The 14,575-nt window shown below is 47.6% G+C and overlaps 1 protein-coding gene across 10 annotated transcripts in view; it reads right to left on the bottom strand.

Moving 5' to 3' along the window:
• The window catches only part of ABCC8 (ATP binding cassette subfamily C member 8), a 71,306-nt gene that overhangs the window by 49,581 nt on the left and 7,150 nt on the right, over positions 1 to 14,575 (bottom strand). For 7 of the 10 annotated variants that reach the window (XR_004986221.2, XM_036427535.2, XM_036427537.2 and 4 more), the window contains exons 4-6: positions 10,271 to 10,437; positions 8,269 to 8,511; positions 7,179 to 7,367 (exon numbers count right to left, since the gene is read on the bottom strand). Coding sequence is in view for 9 of the 10 variants with exons in the window: in XM_036427535.2 (XP_036283428.1) it covers positions 7,179 to 7,367; positions 8,269 to 8,511; positions 10,271 to 10,437 (599 nt within the window). In the remaining variant the exon portion in view is untranslated. The remainder of the gene's footprint in view (positions 1 to 7,178; positions 7,368 to 8,268; positions 8,512 to 10,270; positions 10,438 to 14,575) is intronic. The other 3 variants (XM_036427536.2, XM_036427543.2, XM_036427544.2) reach the window with 1 other exon arrangement.

Genomic DNA, 14,575 nt, shown 5'->3' with positions numbered 1-14,575 from the left:
TCCCACACTCACCAGCAGCCTGTTTGTTCTGTAGTGATTTCTGGGAGGAAAGACCAGCGAAAAATATGGCATGGCCGTGCTCCCAGGCGAGAGATGGGAACACATCACTTAGACTGAAAAGATCTCAGGCCCAAGTCCCCTCCACTCCTCCAGCCTCTTGGGCTCCCAGGACCTCCTTGTAAATGTAGGGTTCTCTTGCTGCACTCTCCAGCAAGATCTCAGATGATAATCAGTGGGGGGGAAAAAAAACCCCAACCCAATCATTCTGACTTTGTTGCTAAAGATACCAGGGAACAGCAGCATGTCTGCTTCCAAATTTAGCACTGGGAGCTCCCAGGAAAACTTTGATCTTGGCTAAGTTCATTGCTCCCTAGCAGAGCCACATCACTATTTCCGTGAAGACAGAGGTTCTTCCCTGAACTCTGCAGGCTCGGTGGAAGGGTGTGGGAGCTGCTGCAGGGAAAAGAGTGCTGGGAACGAAGTGATGAGAAGCGGCCGAGGCGTGTCCCTGACTGTGGTCTGGCTGGAAGGGGCAAGCCTCTGAGGGGAGTCCTTTCCCTAGAGTCAGGAGGGCTTCCTGATGGGAGGAAAGATACTGCCTGTTGGCTCAACAGGGCTCTCTAAAGGAGCCCTCACTGCTCACAGCTGTTTCTCCCTTGCTCTGTGGGACAGGGGGCTCTACCCTTTGGGGACAGCAGGAAGTGGACACAGGGAGATCACTGAGGGATTCACACAGGACTCTTAAGAGGAAAGCCGACTGAGACCTGAAGCCCTGGACTCTCTTTTCATTTGTCAAAATACCAGAGGGAGAAGGGAGAAAGTAATGGGGGGGGGGGGGGGCGCGACGGGGCAGGAAGTAGCAAATGGACTTTAAGATTAGGCTGCAGAGTGGGGGTGGGGGATAAACCTGACTTTACAGGGGTGCAAAGGGCAGGACACACTATTTATCAGGTGCAGTGCTCCATCTTTATAAAACCCTAATGAGAAGGGTAACATTATTAGCCCCATTTTATACATAAGGAAATGGAGCTACAGCACGGGTAAGGGGCTGGCCCCAGGTCACCTGCTGTAAAGGAGAATATGTGAACATGAACCTGTATGATGCCAAAAACACCACCCCAGACCTGATGCCTTGGCCATCTAACCTTTGACCTTGAGTCTTTTATCATCATCGTCAAGCTGTGAATGTGGGGAAGAGAAACATGCCCATTTGGGTGGGTCTGAGTAAAAAAATGAAGGCATGCACGGAATTCTTCCATACTGCTATTCTCTGCAGAGACCCTGGAGAATGAAGTCTGTTATTTTAAAACAAGAAAGCACATCTTGGGAATTCATTCCAAAGGAAGTAATTTAACGCAAGGAAATGGCTGTAGGCGCAAAAATGTCTATCCTTAGATTAGATCAGGGGGACAGTGCAAAAATCCCTTAAATTTCTAACCACAGGGAACTGTCAGGAATGTTATGATACTCATGGGGATGCTATGTACCCAAGAACACTGATCATCATGAAAGCTCTTGAGCAGCCCAGAATGCCACACATGTGCTGTGCCACAGTGACCAGAAGACGCATAGGGTGGAGAATGAGGACTGGAAAAATAAATGGACTGTAAATGTTGGTTAGGCTCTGGGTAGTATTTGTTAAATGCACTCATTTCATATTTGTATTTATTTATTTTTTACAAGGTAACAAACTCTATTTTTTTGCAGCTGTAAAAGCAAAGCCTTTACACCTTACCCTGTCACATATCCATTCTTGAGTCAGAAATTGTATTTCTTCGGATCAAGAATTTTATGACATGTTAAAATGGAAGTCTCCCTTTGGGCATAAGTCATTAATTCATTTCCCTTCAAAGAGATAGTTTTGAAAGGATGAAGTCTAGAGAAGCAATGTTTTGATTAAGAAGTGGGTACCAGGTTAGCTGAAGAGGCCTGGGGTACTGTCCAAAGAAGGCAGGCCCTGATGAAGTCTCGTGACCAGAGGGTCCTAGGAGGCTGTGCGTGGCTGTGAGGGCGTGGCCATTGTCCAGTGCTCTGCAAGCATCATGGCAGGACAGAAAAGGCTAAGGACCTACAACTTAACATTTAATGGGAGATAAATGCTTGGTAAGGTCAGATACCCTCATCTCACATTTTCACAAACTCTCAGAGCAGAAATTATGTTTGTTTCCAGGGATTTCCCCAATAGTGCTAAATAAATATTTAAACAATCAATGCATATGATTGTCACCCCTCATCTAATTTCTACAGAAGTTATTACACTTTTCCCCATTTGCAGCTGAGCCAATGAGGGTGGTAGAACGTGAGTGCTGAAGAGCACAGGGAGAGTTTGGAGCACAGGTACGACTAGAGCCCAGAACTCATGACTCTACAGTTAGGACCCCAGGGCCCCTGCCTGGCCAGAGGTTTGACTGGAAAGGCTCCCTCCCCTTGTTCTCTGGAGCTTGAAGGGAAGGGCCACTTGAACTCTTGCTTCTGATTTTGGCAGGACCCAAAAGGTGAACTGCCCGTAGGTCCTAGCCCGGGGCAGCTATGGGTAAAAGCAATGAGAACTGTCTTTGATTACTCACAGACCAACATAGCCCCCCCATTTGCCCACAATCACTGGACATGCTGGTTTAGAGCCTGCACATTGAGGCAGACATATCTGAGTTAGCGTTCTGACGCATTACATACTAGCCATGTGTCCTTAAGTAAGTTCCTCAACTTCTCGGAGCCTCAGTTTCCTCACCTGTAAATGAGGCCATGAAAGGTTTCTACTTTAGAACATTGTGGGGAGGCTTCAATGTCACGATGAAGGTTAAAAAATTTAGTAAGTGCAAATAATCAATATACAATAACTTCTGCATTATGTGTTGAAGATCGTTTCTCCTGTGCCTTCAGGGTGTCAGGCCTGGAGCTGGGAGCTGAACACACAGAGCCCAGGCAATGTAATTCCTGTCTTAAGGGACTCAGGGTCCAGTTGAGGAAGGAAAGAAGGGGTACTTTGATGGTGCAAGCATGATATATAGGTATGTTATAGGACCACAGAGGAGGGCCATCTAATTCAGCCAGAGGAAGGATGCCTGGAGGAGGTGACATCTGAGCTGGGTCTTGGCAGCTGAGAAGGGGTCAGTGAGGTGAAGGAAGGAAGGAAAGGCAGCTCAGGACAGAGCAGAGGCATGGGGAGCTGTCACACACTAACTTCGTAAAGTCACCCACAGGGATAGCCACAAATATGGACACTCAAATGGGGGCACAGACTCACAGAGAATAAGACATGCCAACAGACACAGGGACAACACCAGGGACACACAGACAGAAACATAAGCAGTTCCCAGGAGAACCCATTCAGAAACAAGCACACACACAGTCACAAACCTACACGGTTTTCCTCTGAGAGTTAGAGGCTGTTCTAAGCTTTGGCCCTGAGACCATACCCAGACTGTGTCTCTGCTCAACTGACAGCCTAGTGCAGTGCTGGCAGGTTTCCGATGCCAGCAGTTCCTTTTGAATCCAATTTCCTCATCCTCTGGCCAGATCAGTGGCATCCATGGCAGGTGACAGATTGTGGGTGGGGGCTGGGCAGGAGAGGGCACTGGCAAACGATATAGAATGGCCTGTGCCCAGCCTGGGTCCCAGCTTTTTCTGGCAAATGGCAAGGGGGGCACAGAAGCATCAAAGATCTGTCAGGCCATGGGACACTTCCAGTCATTAAAAAAGAAATGTTTGTCCTTGCGGGTGCCCAGGGCGGTGGTGTAGTTCTTGCTTGCTGTGAGTATCCTGAACAGGGAAGAGAGGGCAGGGCAGCCACTGATAGCGAGGTAAACATTGGTGCCTGGCTGTGCAGGCTTCAGTAGTGGATAGGCTGAGCGGAAGGAAGGGTCTTCCCACAGAGAGGTTGTTAAACATTGCAATGTGTAGCTAGAGAGTTTCCCTCTCTGCAGGTACAATACATAAACACCAGAATAGCACCTGTCTCTCTGGGTCAGAGCTGCAGGGAGGCAGGGGGAGGAACCAAATGACCTCAATATATGACCCATCTCCCCCATTTTCTGGGCCCAGAAGCCCAAATGAGAAGTAAGCCATGTCCCACTCAACCACACAATTGAGGATTCCTTGTTGCTGACAGTAGAGACTACATTTACTTTCAACTCTCGTCCCTATGTGTGATTGCATTTAGGACACAGGGACCATATGTGCAATGTGTAAGGCCTGCTGCCGCTGAGGCAGGGCCACCGGTCTCAGGGACTTAGGTGCTGGCCGAGTAATTGGGACAAGAGCGTTCCAATGGGAGGGCAGCAAAGCCCAGGTTTGTGTTTAAATAAAGGGAAAAGAGAAGGCAAAGCTAGTGTCAGATGAACTAACATCTAAGTGCTATTCTCACCATCGCTTCGGCACATCCTGCCTCACAGCTCTCTCCTCAGGAGAATTCCACAAGATTTTGGGGAAACACAGGAAGAAGGAGGCGATGGGGTCTACCAGACAAGGGCTCTGGCCTGTGCCACTTCCTTCTGATATTAAAACCTGGCTCCATGTTGCTGCAGGAGTACCAATGTCGAGTATTCTGGGGTCACTCTTGACTAGAATTAACCTAAAAGATAACACTGCCGTGGACAACAGAAGCAGTCTCTTCCCTTCTCTTTTGGAACCAATAAAGCTCAGAAACCAGAATAAGCCTCAAAAGCCATCAACATCTAAATAAGTAAAATGCATTCTCACATTCTTGATTAAACAAGAAATCTGCCCACCTTAGCCTGACCAACTCCTAGTCATCTGTCAAGGCCCCATTCAAATACCCCTTCCTCTATGACCACTGGCTGAGTTAATCATCCATCTTCTCATCGTTCCCGGATATGCCCTCTAAGAGTAGTGTTTAACACACAATCCTATATAATAAAACTCTAATATGCAAATCGACCGAACGGTAGAACAATGAGTCGCTTTGATGTGCACTGACCACCAGGGAGCAGAAGCTCAATGCAGGAGCTGCCCCCTGGTGGTCAGTGTGCTTCCACAAGGGGAGCACTGCTCAGCCAGAAGCTATGTGCAGCGGCTGTGGAGGGAGGATCTAAGCTGGCAGGCGGACAACTCCCAAGGGTCCTGGGCTGTGAGAGGGTGTAGGCCGGGCTGAGGGACTCCAGCCCACCCCAGTGCCCAAATGTCATGCACCGGGCCTCTAGTATATATTTTATTTGGATTTCTTGGAGTCAGAGGTGATGGCCTCATCATTGTAAGTGCCCAGACTATGGAGTGAAAGAGACTTTGGTGCAAACCCTGACTCAACTAGTCACAAACTAGTTGAGGGCCCAGGGAAAGTCACTTAACCTGACTGAGCGTTAAGTTACTCATCTGTACAATGGGGATTAAATACCTACCGCACAAGTTGTGTGGTATGTGAATTATATCTCCAAAAAGCTGTTATAAAAAATACTTACCCTAAAGGGTTATATTGGGGATTAAATGGGATAATACACGGATCACACCTGCACACAGCCACACATGTAGCAAGCAGCCAATAAGTGGTGGTATTATTGTTAACACTCCTCCTCATAACCATCGTCTATATTCTCACAGCCTAGCCCAAGCCTGACACATAGCAGGGTTCAATAAATATTTGCTGAATAAATTAAACCAACAGACTTGGAGTGTCTCATATTCCTGACCTAGAGTGCTTGGCTGATTAATTATAGCTCAAGAAAAAATTAATATAAACCTCCAGAGAATTAACTGCTTTCTGCGATTTTAGAGTCCTCGAGATGAATAACATTGCACAAGGGAGTGTCATAAATTACTAAGATCTCTAGTTAGTCACTCTCTGCATCATTATTGGACTGTTTGTTGGTAAAATGTTATAATGATGTTCTTTCTGGGAAAATAAAACATTGAGTCTTATTAGAGATGAAAAGTTTTCCATTTTCCATGTGACCATCTAAACCTAAGTGGCAGCATAGAAACAGGTGAAAGAATGAAATATCCCACATCCCATCCATGGTGAATGTTATTGCACCAAGCAAGGGAAATAAATATCCAGAAGGACTTTTTGTCCAACAAATTTCAGTTTGTAGCATCTTTAGAGCTATAATAGAAAGGCCAATGGGTATCGTCTAGTGCAATGTTTCCCAAACTTTTGACATATGTGTACCCCTTCTATAATTTTTGTAATGCTGAGTACTCCTGTACTCATGAGAATGTAGAATTAGGCACAGCTAAGCAAGGTGCAGTGCATATCCCCACCAAACTCTTCCAGTTCCCCTGGGGGTATGCGTACCACACTTTGGGAAACACTGGTCCAATGGGTTTCAAATATTTTCAAGACATGAAACTCATTAAAAAATAAATTTAGCCCTAGCCAGTTTGGCTCAGTCATAGAGCATTGACCTGTGGATTGAAGCATTGCAAGTTCAACCCAAGAATATTGGAGGCAACCAATCGAAGTATCTCTCACATCCACGTTTCTCTCTGTGTGTCTGAACTTCCTACTCTCTTAAAAATCAATGGGAAAATGCCCTTGGGTGAGGATTAACAAAACAAAACAAAACAAAACAAAACAAAGCAAAATAAAACAGGCGCGCGCACACACACACACACACACACACACACACACACACACACAAAAGGAAAAGAAAAAGAATTCAATGGGAAAGTTTAACATATTAATAAAACTGGGGAAGCTCTGAATGAACTTTGGATCAGCGAGAGCAAAAACCCTAGGCATGGGGATTTCCCATGTTCCTTCCCCCACTGGGCAGCCCCCCAGGTGCCCCTGCAGAACCTCGGGTGCTATGGATATACCGAACTGGGGAAGACAGATCCCTGAAAAGGTACTGAGAGTCCATTAAGGTACCATGAACTAAAAACCAACAAGTCATAAAAGGTCTTGACACTGAGCACACAAATGCACTTCCTGCAACTTTCTCAGTGACTAAGTAACCGGGAGAGCTATTCTGGTGGAGAAGGCATGGCGAGCAGAGCAAGGCACCAGAAATCCTCTTGGGGCACAAGCTCGCCTCCTGGCATTTCTGTGGACTGATATGGAGCATCTTCTGGATGGGGGATATTGCCAAGCAAGGAGCAATATTGTGCATGTGTGAGGAGTGACCCTATGGCAGACACGGTCGCACACATGGGCCTCTGGCACGTTCTCACCCACCAGTGAAAACCTTCCAAAGGGTGCCCTGCTCTGCCCCTGGGTGGCCTACCTTGGGCTGGAAGACGTGGTTCTCCTTTCCCAGATGGTCCACGATTCCGAAGATGCACATGGGTCCGGCGAAGCCCAGTAGGTCGGCCAAGATGCGGAAAGTGCTGCTGAGGACCAGGCGTCTCCCGAAGGCATGGCAGAGTGCCCGCCAGATGGCCCGGGCACTCTGTGGGCTCTGGGTGTCCTTCCGCTGCCCAAAGAGACCCATAGCCAGGTCAGAGCGGCTGGGGGCCCATTCACAGCAGGGCCCAGCATCCCAGGAAACCCCTGGCTCCTGCTGCCTGGGGAAACCCAGTGGCCACGTCTGCTGCAGACAGAGGAACTCCAGGAAGAAATCATGGAACCACCAAGTGCATAGGTGAGTGGACCCATCAATATCAACATGGTCCAGATGGGGAAACTGAGGCCAGGGTATGGGTCAAGGTCACACAGCTGCAGGGGCTATGTGATGAGCATGGCACTGCAATGAGGAGTGGCACAGGCCACACTTACTCGCTATGGCCTGCCACTGCATCTGCCTCAGTGTTTCCCTGCCATGCCAGGACAGAGGCAGCGAAGGAGCACCAAACTGGGAGTCAGGAGACTGGCTCTGATACCTACCAGATGTGGGCCAGCTCTGAGGTCATGGCCTTTCCCAGGACCTTGTTTTCTACTCAGTGATGTGGAGAGATCCTTATCAGGCCCAACTCATAGTTATTGTAAGGACCAGGCCACTAACGCCCTGCTCTCCAAAATGGGTGAAAATTCCCACTGTTAATCCCTGAGCTCCAGAATGAAGAGCACAGGACATACAGAATCCACTGAGGTCACTTCTCTTCTCAGAGCCTCAGTTTCCCCACTTGGAAAATGAGGGCATTTAGACTGGATGACCTCAACTATAAGGGCCATTCCAGCTGTGACTGCCCTATGACTCAGTGGTGCTGGACTTGTCCCTGGCTCACTGCGTGACTTAGGTCAGACCTCTTCCCCTCCCGGGCCTCAGTTTCCCCACCTGTCCCACCCGGGGTTTGACCCGATGCTTTCTGAGGTTCCCATCCGTGACTGTAAACCAGAGGGCAGGGGAGGGGTGGTGCAGCCACGCTCCCACTGACCACCTGGGCGTCGAAGGCCTCGCGGAGCCGCCGGTAGTTGGTCAGAGCCCTCATGGCGATGGGCAGCTTCCCGATAACGCGGAGATCAATGGGCTTCTTGTGGGCAGTCTTGATGAAGGCGTTCATCCACCAGTACGTGCCTTTGGACAGCAGGTTCACGAAGGGCTGCAGGAAGCGCACCCCCAGGTCCTGCAGGTCCTCGGGGGGCTTCACCTCCCTCGGCGTCTTGAAGAAGATGTATCTCTGTGGGGCACATAGGCCACTGGGGATGGGTAAGGGCAACTTCTCCCCACTTTCCAGTTGGCCCCAGCAAGCAAACATCTGGGGTTATGACATCCCACCCTTGACCTCTTAACAAATGGGACCAGGAAAAGGAACCCCAATCCTTTGGCCACCAACACCAGGGCCTCCTGACTCTTCACCAAGGCTCTCTGAATCCCCTGGGCTGGGCTGGGTTCAGGCTAGATTGGGGAAGAGCAGAGATGTCCCGTATGCTGTCTTCTCCACAAATCGGAGGATATCACCATGCAGGGTTTTCAGAACATGGAGCCATGCAGACCTGGGTTCGAATCCTGCCTCTTCTACTTACTAAATTTTTGGGCAAATCTTATTTAAATTGTTTCCTTATCTAAAAAGGGGGTGGTACTTGCATCACAGGGGGTGCTGAGAGGGTCAGTTGAGGGTAGGGAATGTAGAAAACCCCTTGTATCCTACAAATCAACTAACAACAGAGGAGTCAGAGAAATGCAAATTGAAGTAGCATCTGACACTCATCAGATTGGCCCAAATGAGAAGTGGCTGTAGCCCCCACTGCTGGTTGGAGGAAGGAAGAGGGTTTTTATTTATTGCTGGTAGATTACGGTGATCTGCAACATTGATTAAAATTTGAAATACACAGAGTGTTTGAACCAGCAACTCAATCTCTTGGACTCTCTTCCAGAAAGCAGAAATACATAAAGATATAGTAAGTATGTTTAATACACCATTATTTGTGGAGGCAAAAACTTGGCAAGAAAGAGAATGCCCATTAATAGGGTAGTGGCTGATAAATTATGGCTCAACCACATGATGGAATATTATGCAGACATTAAGAAAACAAAATAGCCATACTACACTTGGAGGGCATCCTAAGAGATATCTGTTGGATGAAAAAGGTAAGATGCAAAAAACTGTAATGTAATCCCATTTTTATAAAATAAATATTGAGAGTTAAAACTGTGTGTGTGTGTGTGTGTGTGTGTGTGTGTGTATAGAGAAAGAGAGAGAGAGAGAAAGAGAAAGAGACGCCCCCCCCCCCAAAGGTATACACACTTTTTTTTGATAACTCAATTGATATTTCTTTCTTTTCAGATTTAACCCATTGGAATTAATAATTACTCAAATTGTGTATACATTTTTTGGGGGATACTCTATATGTATATGTGTGTGTTGAGAAAAAAACCCTGAATAGATAGAAGTTTATGCTATATTAATAAAAACAAAGAATGAAAGGACACAGATTAGGTTGTTAATCTGAGTTACCTGAGAAAGGAAAGGGAGGGAAAGGGTGGATAGGGGAGGGAATACTCTTAGAGAGGAAAAGGGGGCAAGCAAGAATGACAATGAAACAAAAGACACGTATGCAGCCACCTCGACTCATTCCCATATGCATGTAACCATATGAACACATTAAAATAAAAACAAGTGTCACCCCTCCCCTCCCCCTGAAAAAAAAAAATCAAACAAACTTGGAGAAGGCAGTACCTGAAGCTTTTATTTCCCCTCTGTGGGATTAAATGCAGAATCCTATAACCTTGCTAACACATCCTGTCACCTTCCTTCCCCCTGGGCAGCAGGAATGCTGCTCCTGAAACTTCTGACACTGGCCTCAGCTCCCCTTTCTAAGGCAGATAAAGCAAGCTGACTTCCAGGACGTGGCTAAGAAGCAGGACCCTGGTCAGAAGCCCCGCCCTAGCCCAGGTGCGTCCTCAGGTGGGGGGCAGCCCAGGAAGGGCCTGCTTACCCTCACCCTGATGACATTGACCTCCACGAGCAGCAACATCCCGTAGAGGACTACCAGCAGCCCCGTGAGGCAGAACCGCAGCTGCGAGAAGCCAATGTTGTGGTCGTAGAACTTGACAAACTTGATGGTCTTGGTGATGAAGGCCAGTGTCCAGTAGACCAGCAGGGCTGTGGAGGACAGAGAGCAAAGAGGATGTGTGTGCGCCCTCATGCATGTGCAAATATGTGGGAGAGGAGAAAAATGAGTGTGTCAGAAGAGGTGCATGAACACGCAAGTGTTATAGATATGAGTGCCCACATTTCTGAGTAAAGGGATGTTGCAAGTGTGAATAGCTGAGTGTGTAATTTTGAAATGATGTACATACATTCAATCATCCATGATGGTCATGTTCAAAGACAATAATCTTGAAAGTCAAGCAATTCACACTTTACAATAAATAGAACAAAAACAGGGGAACTGTTTCTTTAATTTAATTAAGTTGTAAGTGCTGTGCCAAGTAAGCACTTTAAAAATAGTGTCTCATTTATTCCTTACAGTAGCCTTGTGAGAGAAGTATGTGTCACACCCCCAATTTAACAGACAAAGAAGTCGAGGCTCAGAAAGCTTAGGTGGCTGATCCTAGGCTGTACAGGCTCCACCCTAGAATGGAAATTGTGGAATTTCCAAGCTGAGATCTTAAGAGTCCTTCATTCCAGCCCTTTCCTTTTACAGGTGAGGAAACTGAGGCCCAGAGAGAGGAGGTGACCTGCCCAAGCTCACTGCAAGCTAGTAACAGGGAGAGGGTGCGGGTAGAGGTCCCTGGCTCTCCAATCCAGAGCCGACTATTGCATGATGATGCTCCTCAGGGGGCCTGGGAAATGGGGGATACAGAAAGTCACAGTCGGACCAGGTGGCTCAGTTGGTTGGAACATCATTCCATACACCAAGAGGTTTGGGGTTCGATTCCCGGACAGGGCACATTCCTAGGTGGTGGGTTTGATCCTGGTCAGGGCCCGTATGAGAAGTAACAGATGGATGTTTCTCTCTCACATGGCTGTTTCTCTCTCTCCCCCTACCTCTAAAAATCAATAAAAACATATCTTTGGTGAGGATTTAAAAAAAGGGTGAGCCACATAACGGGGAGGCAGTGTGTACAGTGATTAGAACTGGGCCCTATAGCCAGATACAGCTGGGCTCAGATCCAGTGACATAACAGCTATGTAACCGTAGGTAAGTCATTTAACCCAGCTAGGCCTCAGTTGCCTGATCTATAAAATGGGGATAATAATAGTATTACCTCAAAAGTTGTTGTGAGCAATGTATGAAAAGCATTTAGCACAGTGAGCCTGGCACATAGTGGGTGCTCTTTGGACATCAGCTGTTAATATTTTTATCATCTCCAGATTTCAGACCTGGGGTCATAAATATTTGAAGCTGTCAGTGGATTCTAGCCTCTTAATTATCACCATTGCCACCTACCAATAAACCAGTCAACTAGTAACAACTACAAAAAGATCACAGGCAACTCCCCCGCTTTGCGCCTCTCCCTCCCCCCTCACTCCCATCTGCAGATAAAGTCAACCTGACTAGACCTTCACCCGGCCCTCCATCCCTAGGCAGACCTGGACATGAATCCCAGGGCATCTCTAGGGACAAAAGCTGGGGTCTGCCCCAGGCTGGCTCTGAGCTGGGGGCTAGGTTGAGGCACTGAACTTGCCTGGGGAGGGGCAAATGCCCTCTCAGCTCCACCTGGTCTCCAGGTCACAGGAATCCCATAGCTGGAGGCCATCTCCCTGCCTCCACCTACACGCCCCTGGAAAGGCTCTATTCCAGGCTTCAGAACCTCTTTCGTCCTTAGTGAGGGTCATACTGGGGCCAAGATCTGACAATATGCCTCACACTGTTCTGCCTCTAACATGTAACAGACATGGTCTGATTTGATCTTCATAACAATCTTATGACTTACTATTGCTGTCCAGAAGGGAAAATGAGGGTCAGAGAGCCTAAGTGTCTTGTCCAAGGTCACACAGGGGGTTAGTGGTGGACCAGGACTAAGCCCAGGGGTTATTTCCTCAGTCCCATCCTAGAGTGCTGAGCCCTCAGCTTGTTGCCAGACACAGCTGCACCCAGCAAAAGCTTAATGCTCAGCTGAGAAAAGGGGAAAGGAAAAAGAGTGGTGGAACACAGGGGCTGCTGGGGAGGTTAGACTTAGAATGTCCGTTTTTCCTCCTTCTTTCCCCCTTCCTCTCAGCCCCTCATTCCACCCATTACCAAGTTCTGGCAATTTTACCCCAAAATATCTTGAATCCGTTCACTTCTTTCCACCCTGGTGGCCACCTGATTCAGGCTGTCCTCGTGCCTACCCTGGACCTCCTTGAGAGCCTTCTCATGGCTTCCCCACTCCCCTCATCCAATCCAGCCTCCATAAAGCGATACATATCAAACATGACCTCAATGCACCCATGTTCATAGCAGCATTATTCACAACAAACAAAGGTGGACACAACTCAGTGTCCATGGATGATGAATGGATAAAAAAATAATGTGGTATACACATACAATGGAATATCATTTAGCCATAAAAAGGACGGGCATTCTGACACATGTTACAATCTGGGTGAACTTTGAGGATATCATGCTAAGATAAGTGATCCAGCCGAAAAAGAACCAAGTAGTATACGATTCCAATCATAGGGTCATTCCAACCTAGAGTCATCAGATTCATAGAAACAGAAAGAATAGTGCTTGTGAGGGGTTGGTGAGAAGGGATTGGGAATTATTGCTTAATGGGCACAGTTTCAGCTTGGGAAGATGAAAAATTTTGGAGAAGGATGGTGATAATGGTTACACAACAATATAAATGTACTTAATTCCACTGTGCTGTAGACTTAAAAATGGTGAAAAGGTAAACTTTATGTCACACACACACACACACACACACACACACACACACACACATCAATCCTCAATGGTGTGGCCTTCAAGGTCCTGTCTAGTGCAAGCCCCACCTGACATGCTAATCATCAAAATGCAGCTTCCTTCTGTTCTGCGCATCAGCCACTATTTTTCCTTCCTGATTTCCTAAGGTACTTTGCTCCTCCTGCCTCAGGGTCTTGGCACATGCTATTCCTTTTCCTGAAGTGTCCCCTCTCCTTTCTCCTAAATAGTTCCTACCTATCCTTCAGTTCTCAGCTCAAATGTGACTTTCTCATAGGACAGTTCCTTGTTTTCACTTGGGGCCCCAGAATCAAGGTTGTTTTGTGGGACAATGTAAGCTGCATGGTGGTTCACCTTTCTGTGGGACTCCAGACCTGTGATCAGAAAGCAGCCTCCTCAGAGGACCAGCGATTCCCCCAAATACCCACTGCCCTCTCTCATTCCACTTTCCCTGGTTCTGGAATTCCTGGCTCTGTGGCGAGCAAAACTCTAAGAAAGGGAAATGGAGGGAGTTAGTCCTTCCTCCTTGGAGAAGGACAGGGCCATCCACGGGTGGTAATTTGTGCTTTAAGGGTAGAACATTGTGTGTGTCATGGAGAATGAGAAAATGAACTCACCAGATGCCCAGTCAGGGTGTTTCCAGGGGGACCAGGCAGTTAATGAGGGATTCTCTGTGCATGAGAATCTGCTTCAGAACCCGGAGTGGGAGCTCTCTGAAGCCTGTATTTAACGTTTCTCCCTCTGCCTGCCCTTTGTCCCCCAGCCACACTGACACGGGGCCCCCAGGGCAGCAGGCTCACCTGGATAATGGATGGAGCTCAGCTCCCACCTTACACGGGAAGGTAGACCTGTGGTCAGCTTGGAAAACACTATCTACCTTCACTAGTCCAGAGAGGTCCACATTCCTGATGTTAATTAGATGCTGCAATTTAATGACTTACAGTCTGACCACAGCCTACCAGCCAGATGGACAGCCTGGTGTTAGGCATGTAGACTGAGCCCAAACACAGAGGCAGACCTGTGGATTTATACCTCTGGCCCATGCACACCCTGAGGACTTTAGACATACAGTTTCAGAAATAGTTAAGATCCTGCTGAGGTGCCATAGTCCTGGCACCCCGCTGGGCAGGCTAGTGCCAGTCACAAAACCTCTGAGCCTCCATTTTCTGACCGGCCAAGGGGAAATAATAGTGGTGCTTATCTCACAGCATTGTTGTAAAGAGTAAATGGGTTAATATAAGTAAAATGCTTCGGATAGTGTCTGACACCTAGTAAGTGCTAAGTGAATGTCCACTGTTGGTGTTTTTAACCTCTGAATTTCAGGGTCCACATCTGTAAAATGGGAATAGCAATAGTAGCAATAGGGAGATTGTGTGGATTAAGTGTGGT

This window comes from Pipistrellus kuhlii, unplaced genomic scaffold (assembly GCF_014108245.1).
Source record: "Pipistrellus kuhlii isolate mPipKuh1 unplaced genomic scaffold, mPipKuh1.p scaffold_m20_p_9, whole genome shotgun sequence".
Lineage (NCBI taxonomy): Eukaryota > Metazoa > Chordata > Mammalia > Chiroptera > Vespertilionidae > Pipistrellus > Pipistrellus kuhlii.
This window is presented reverse-complemented; position numbering and strand designations above follow the sequence as displayed.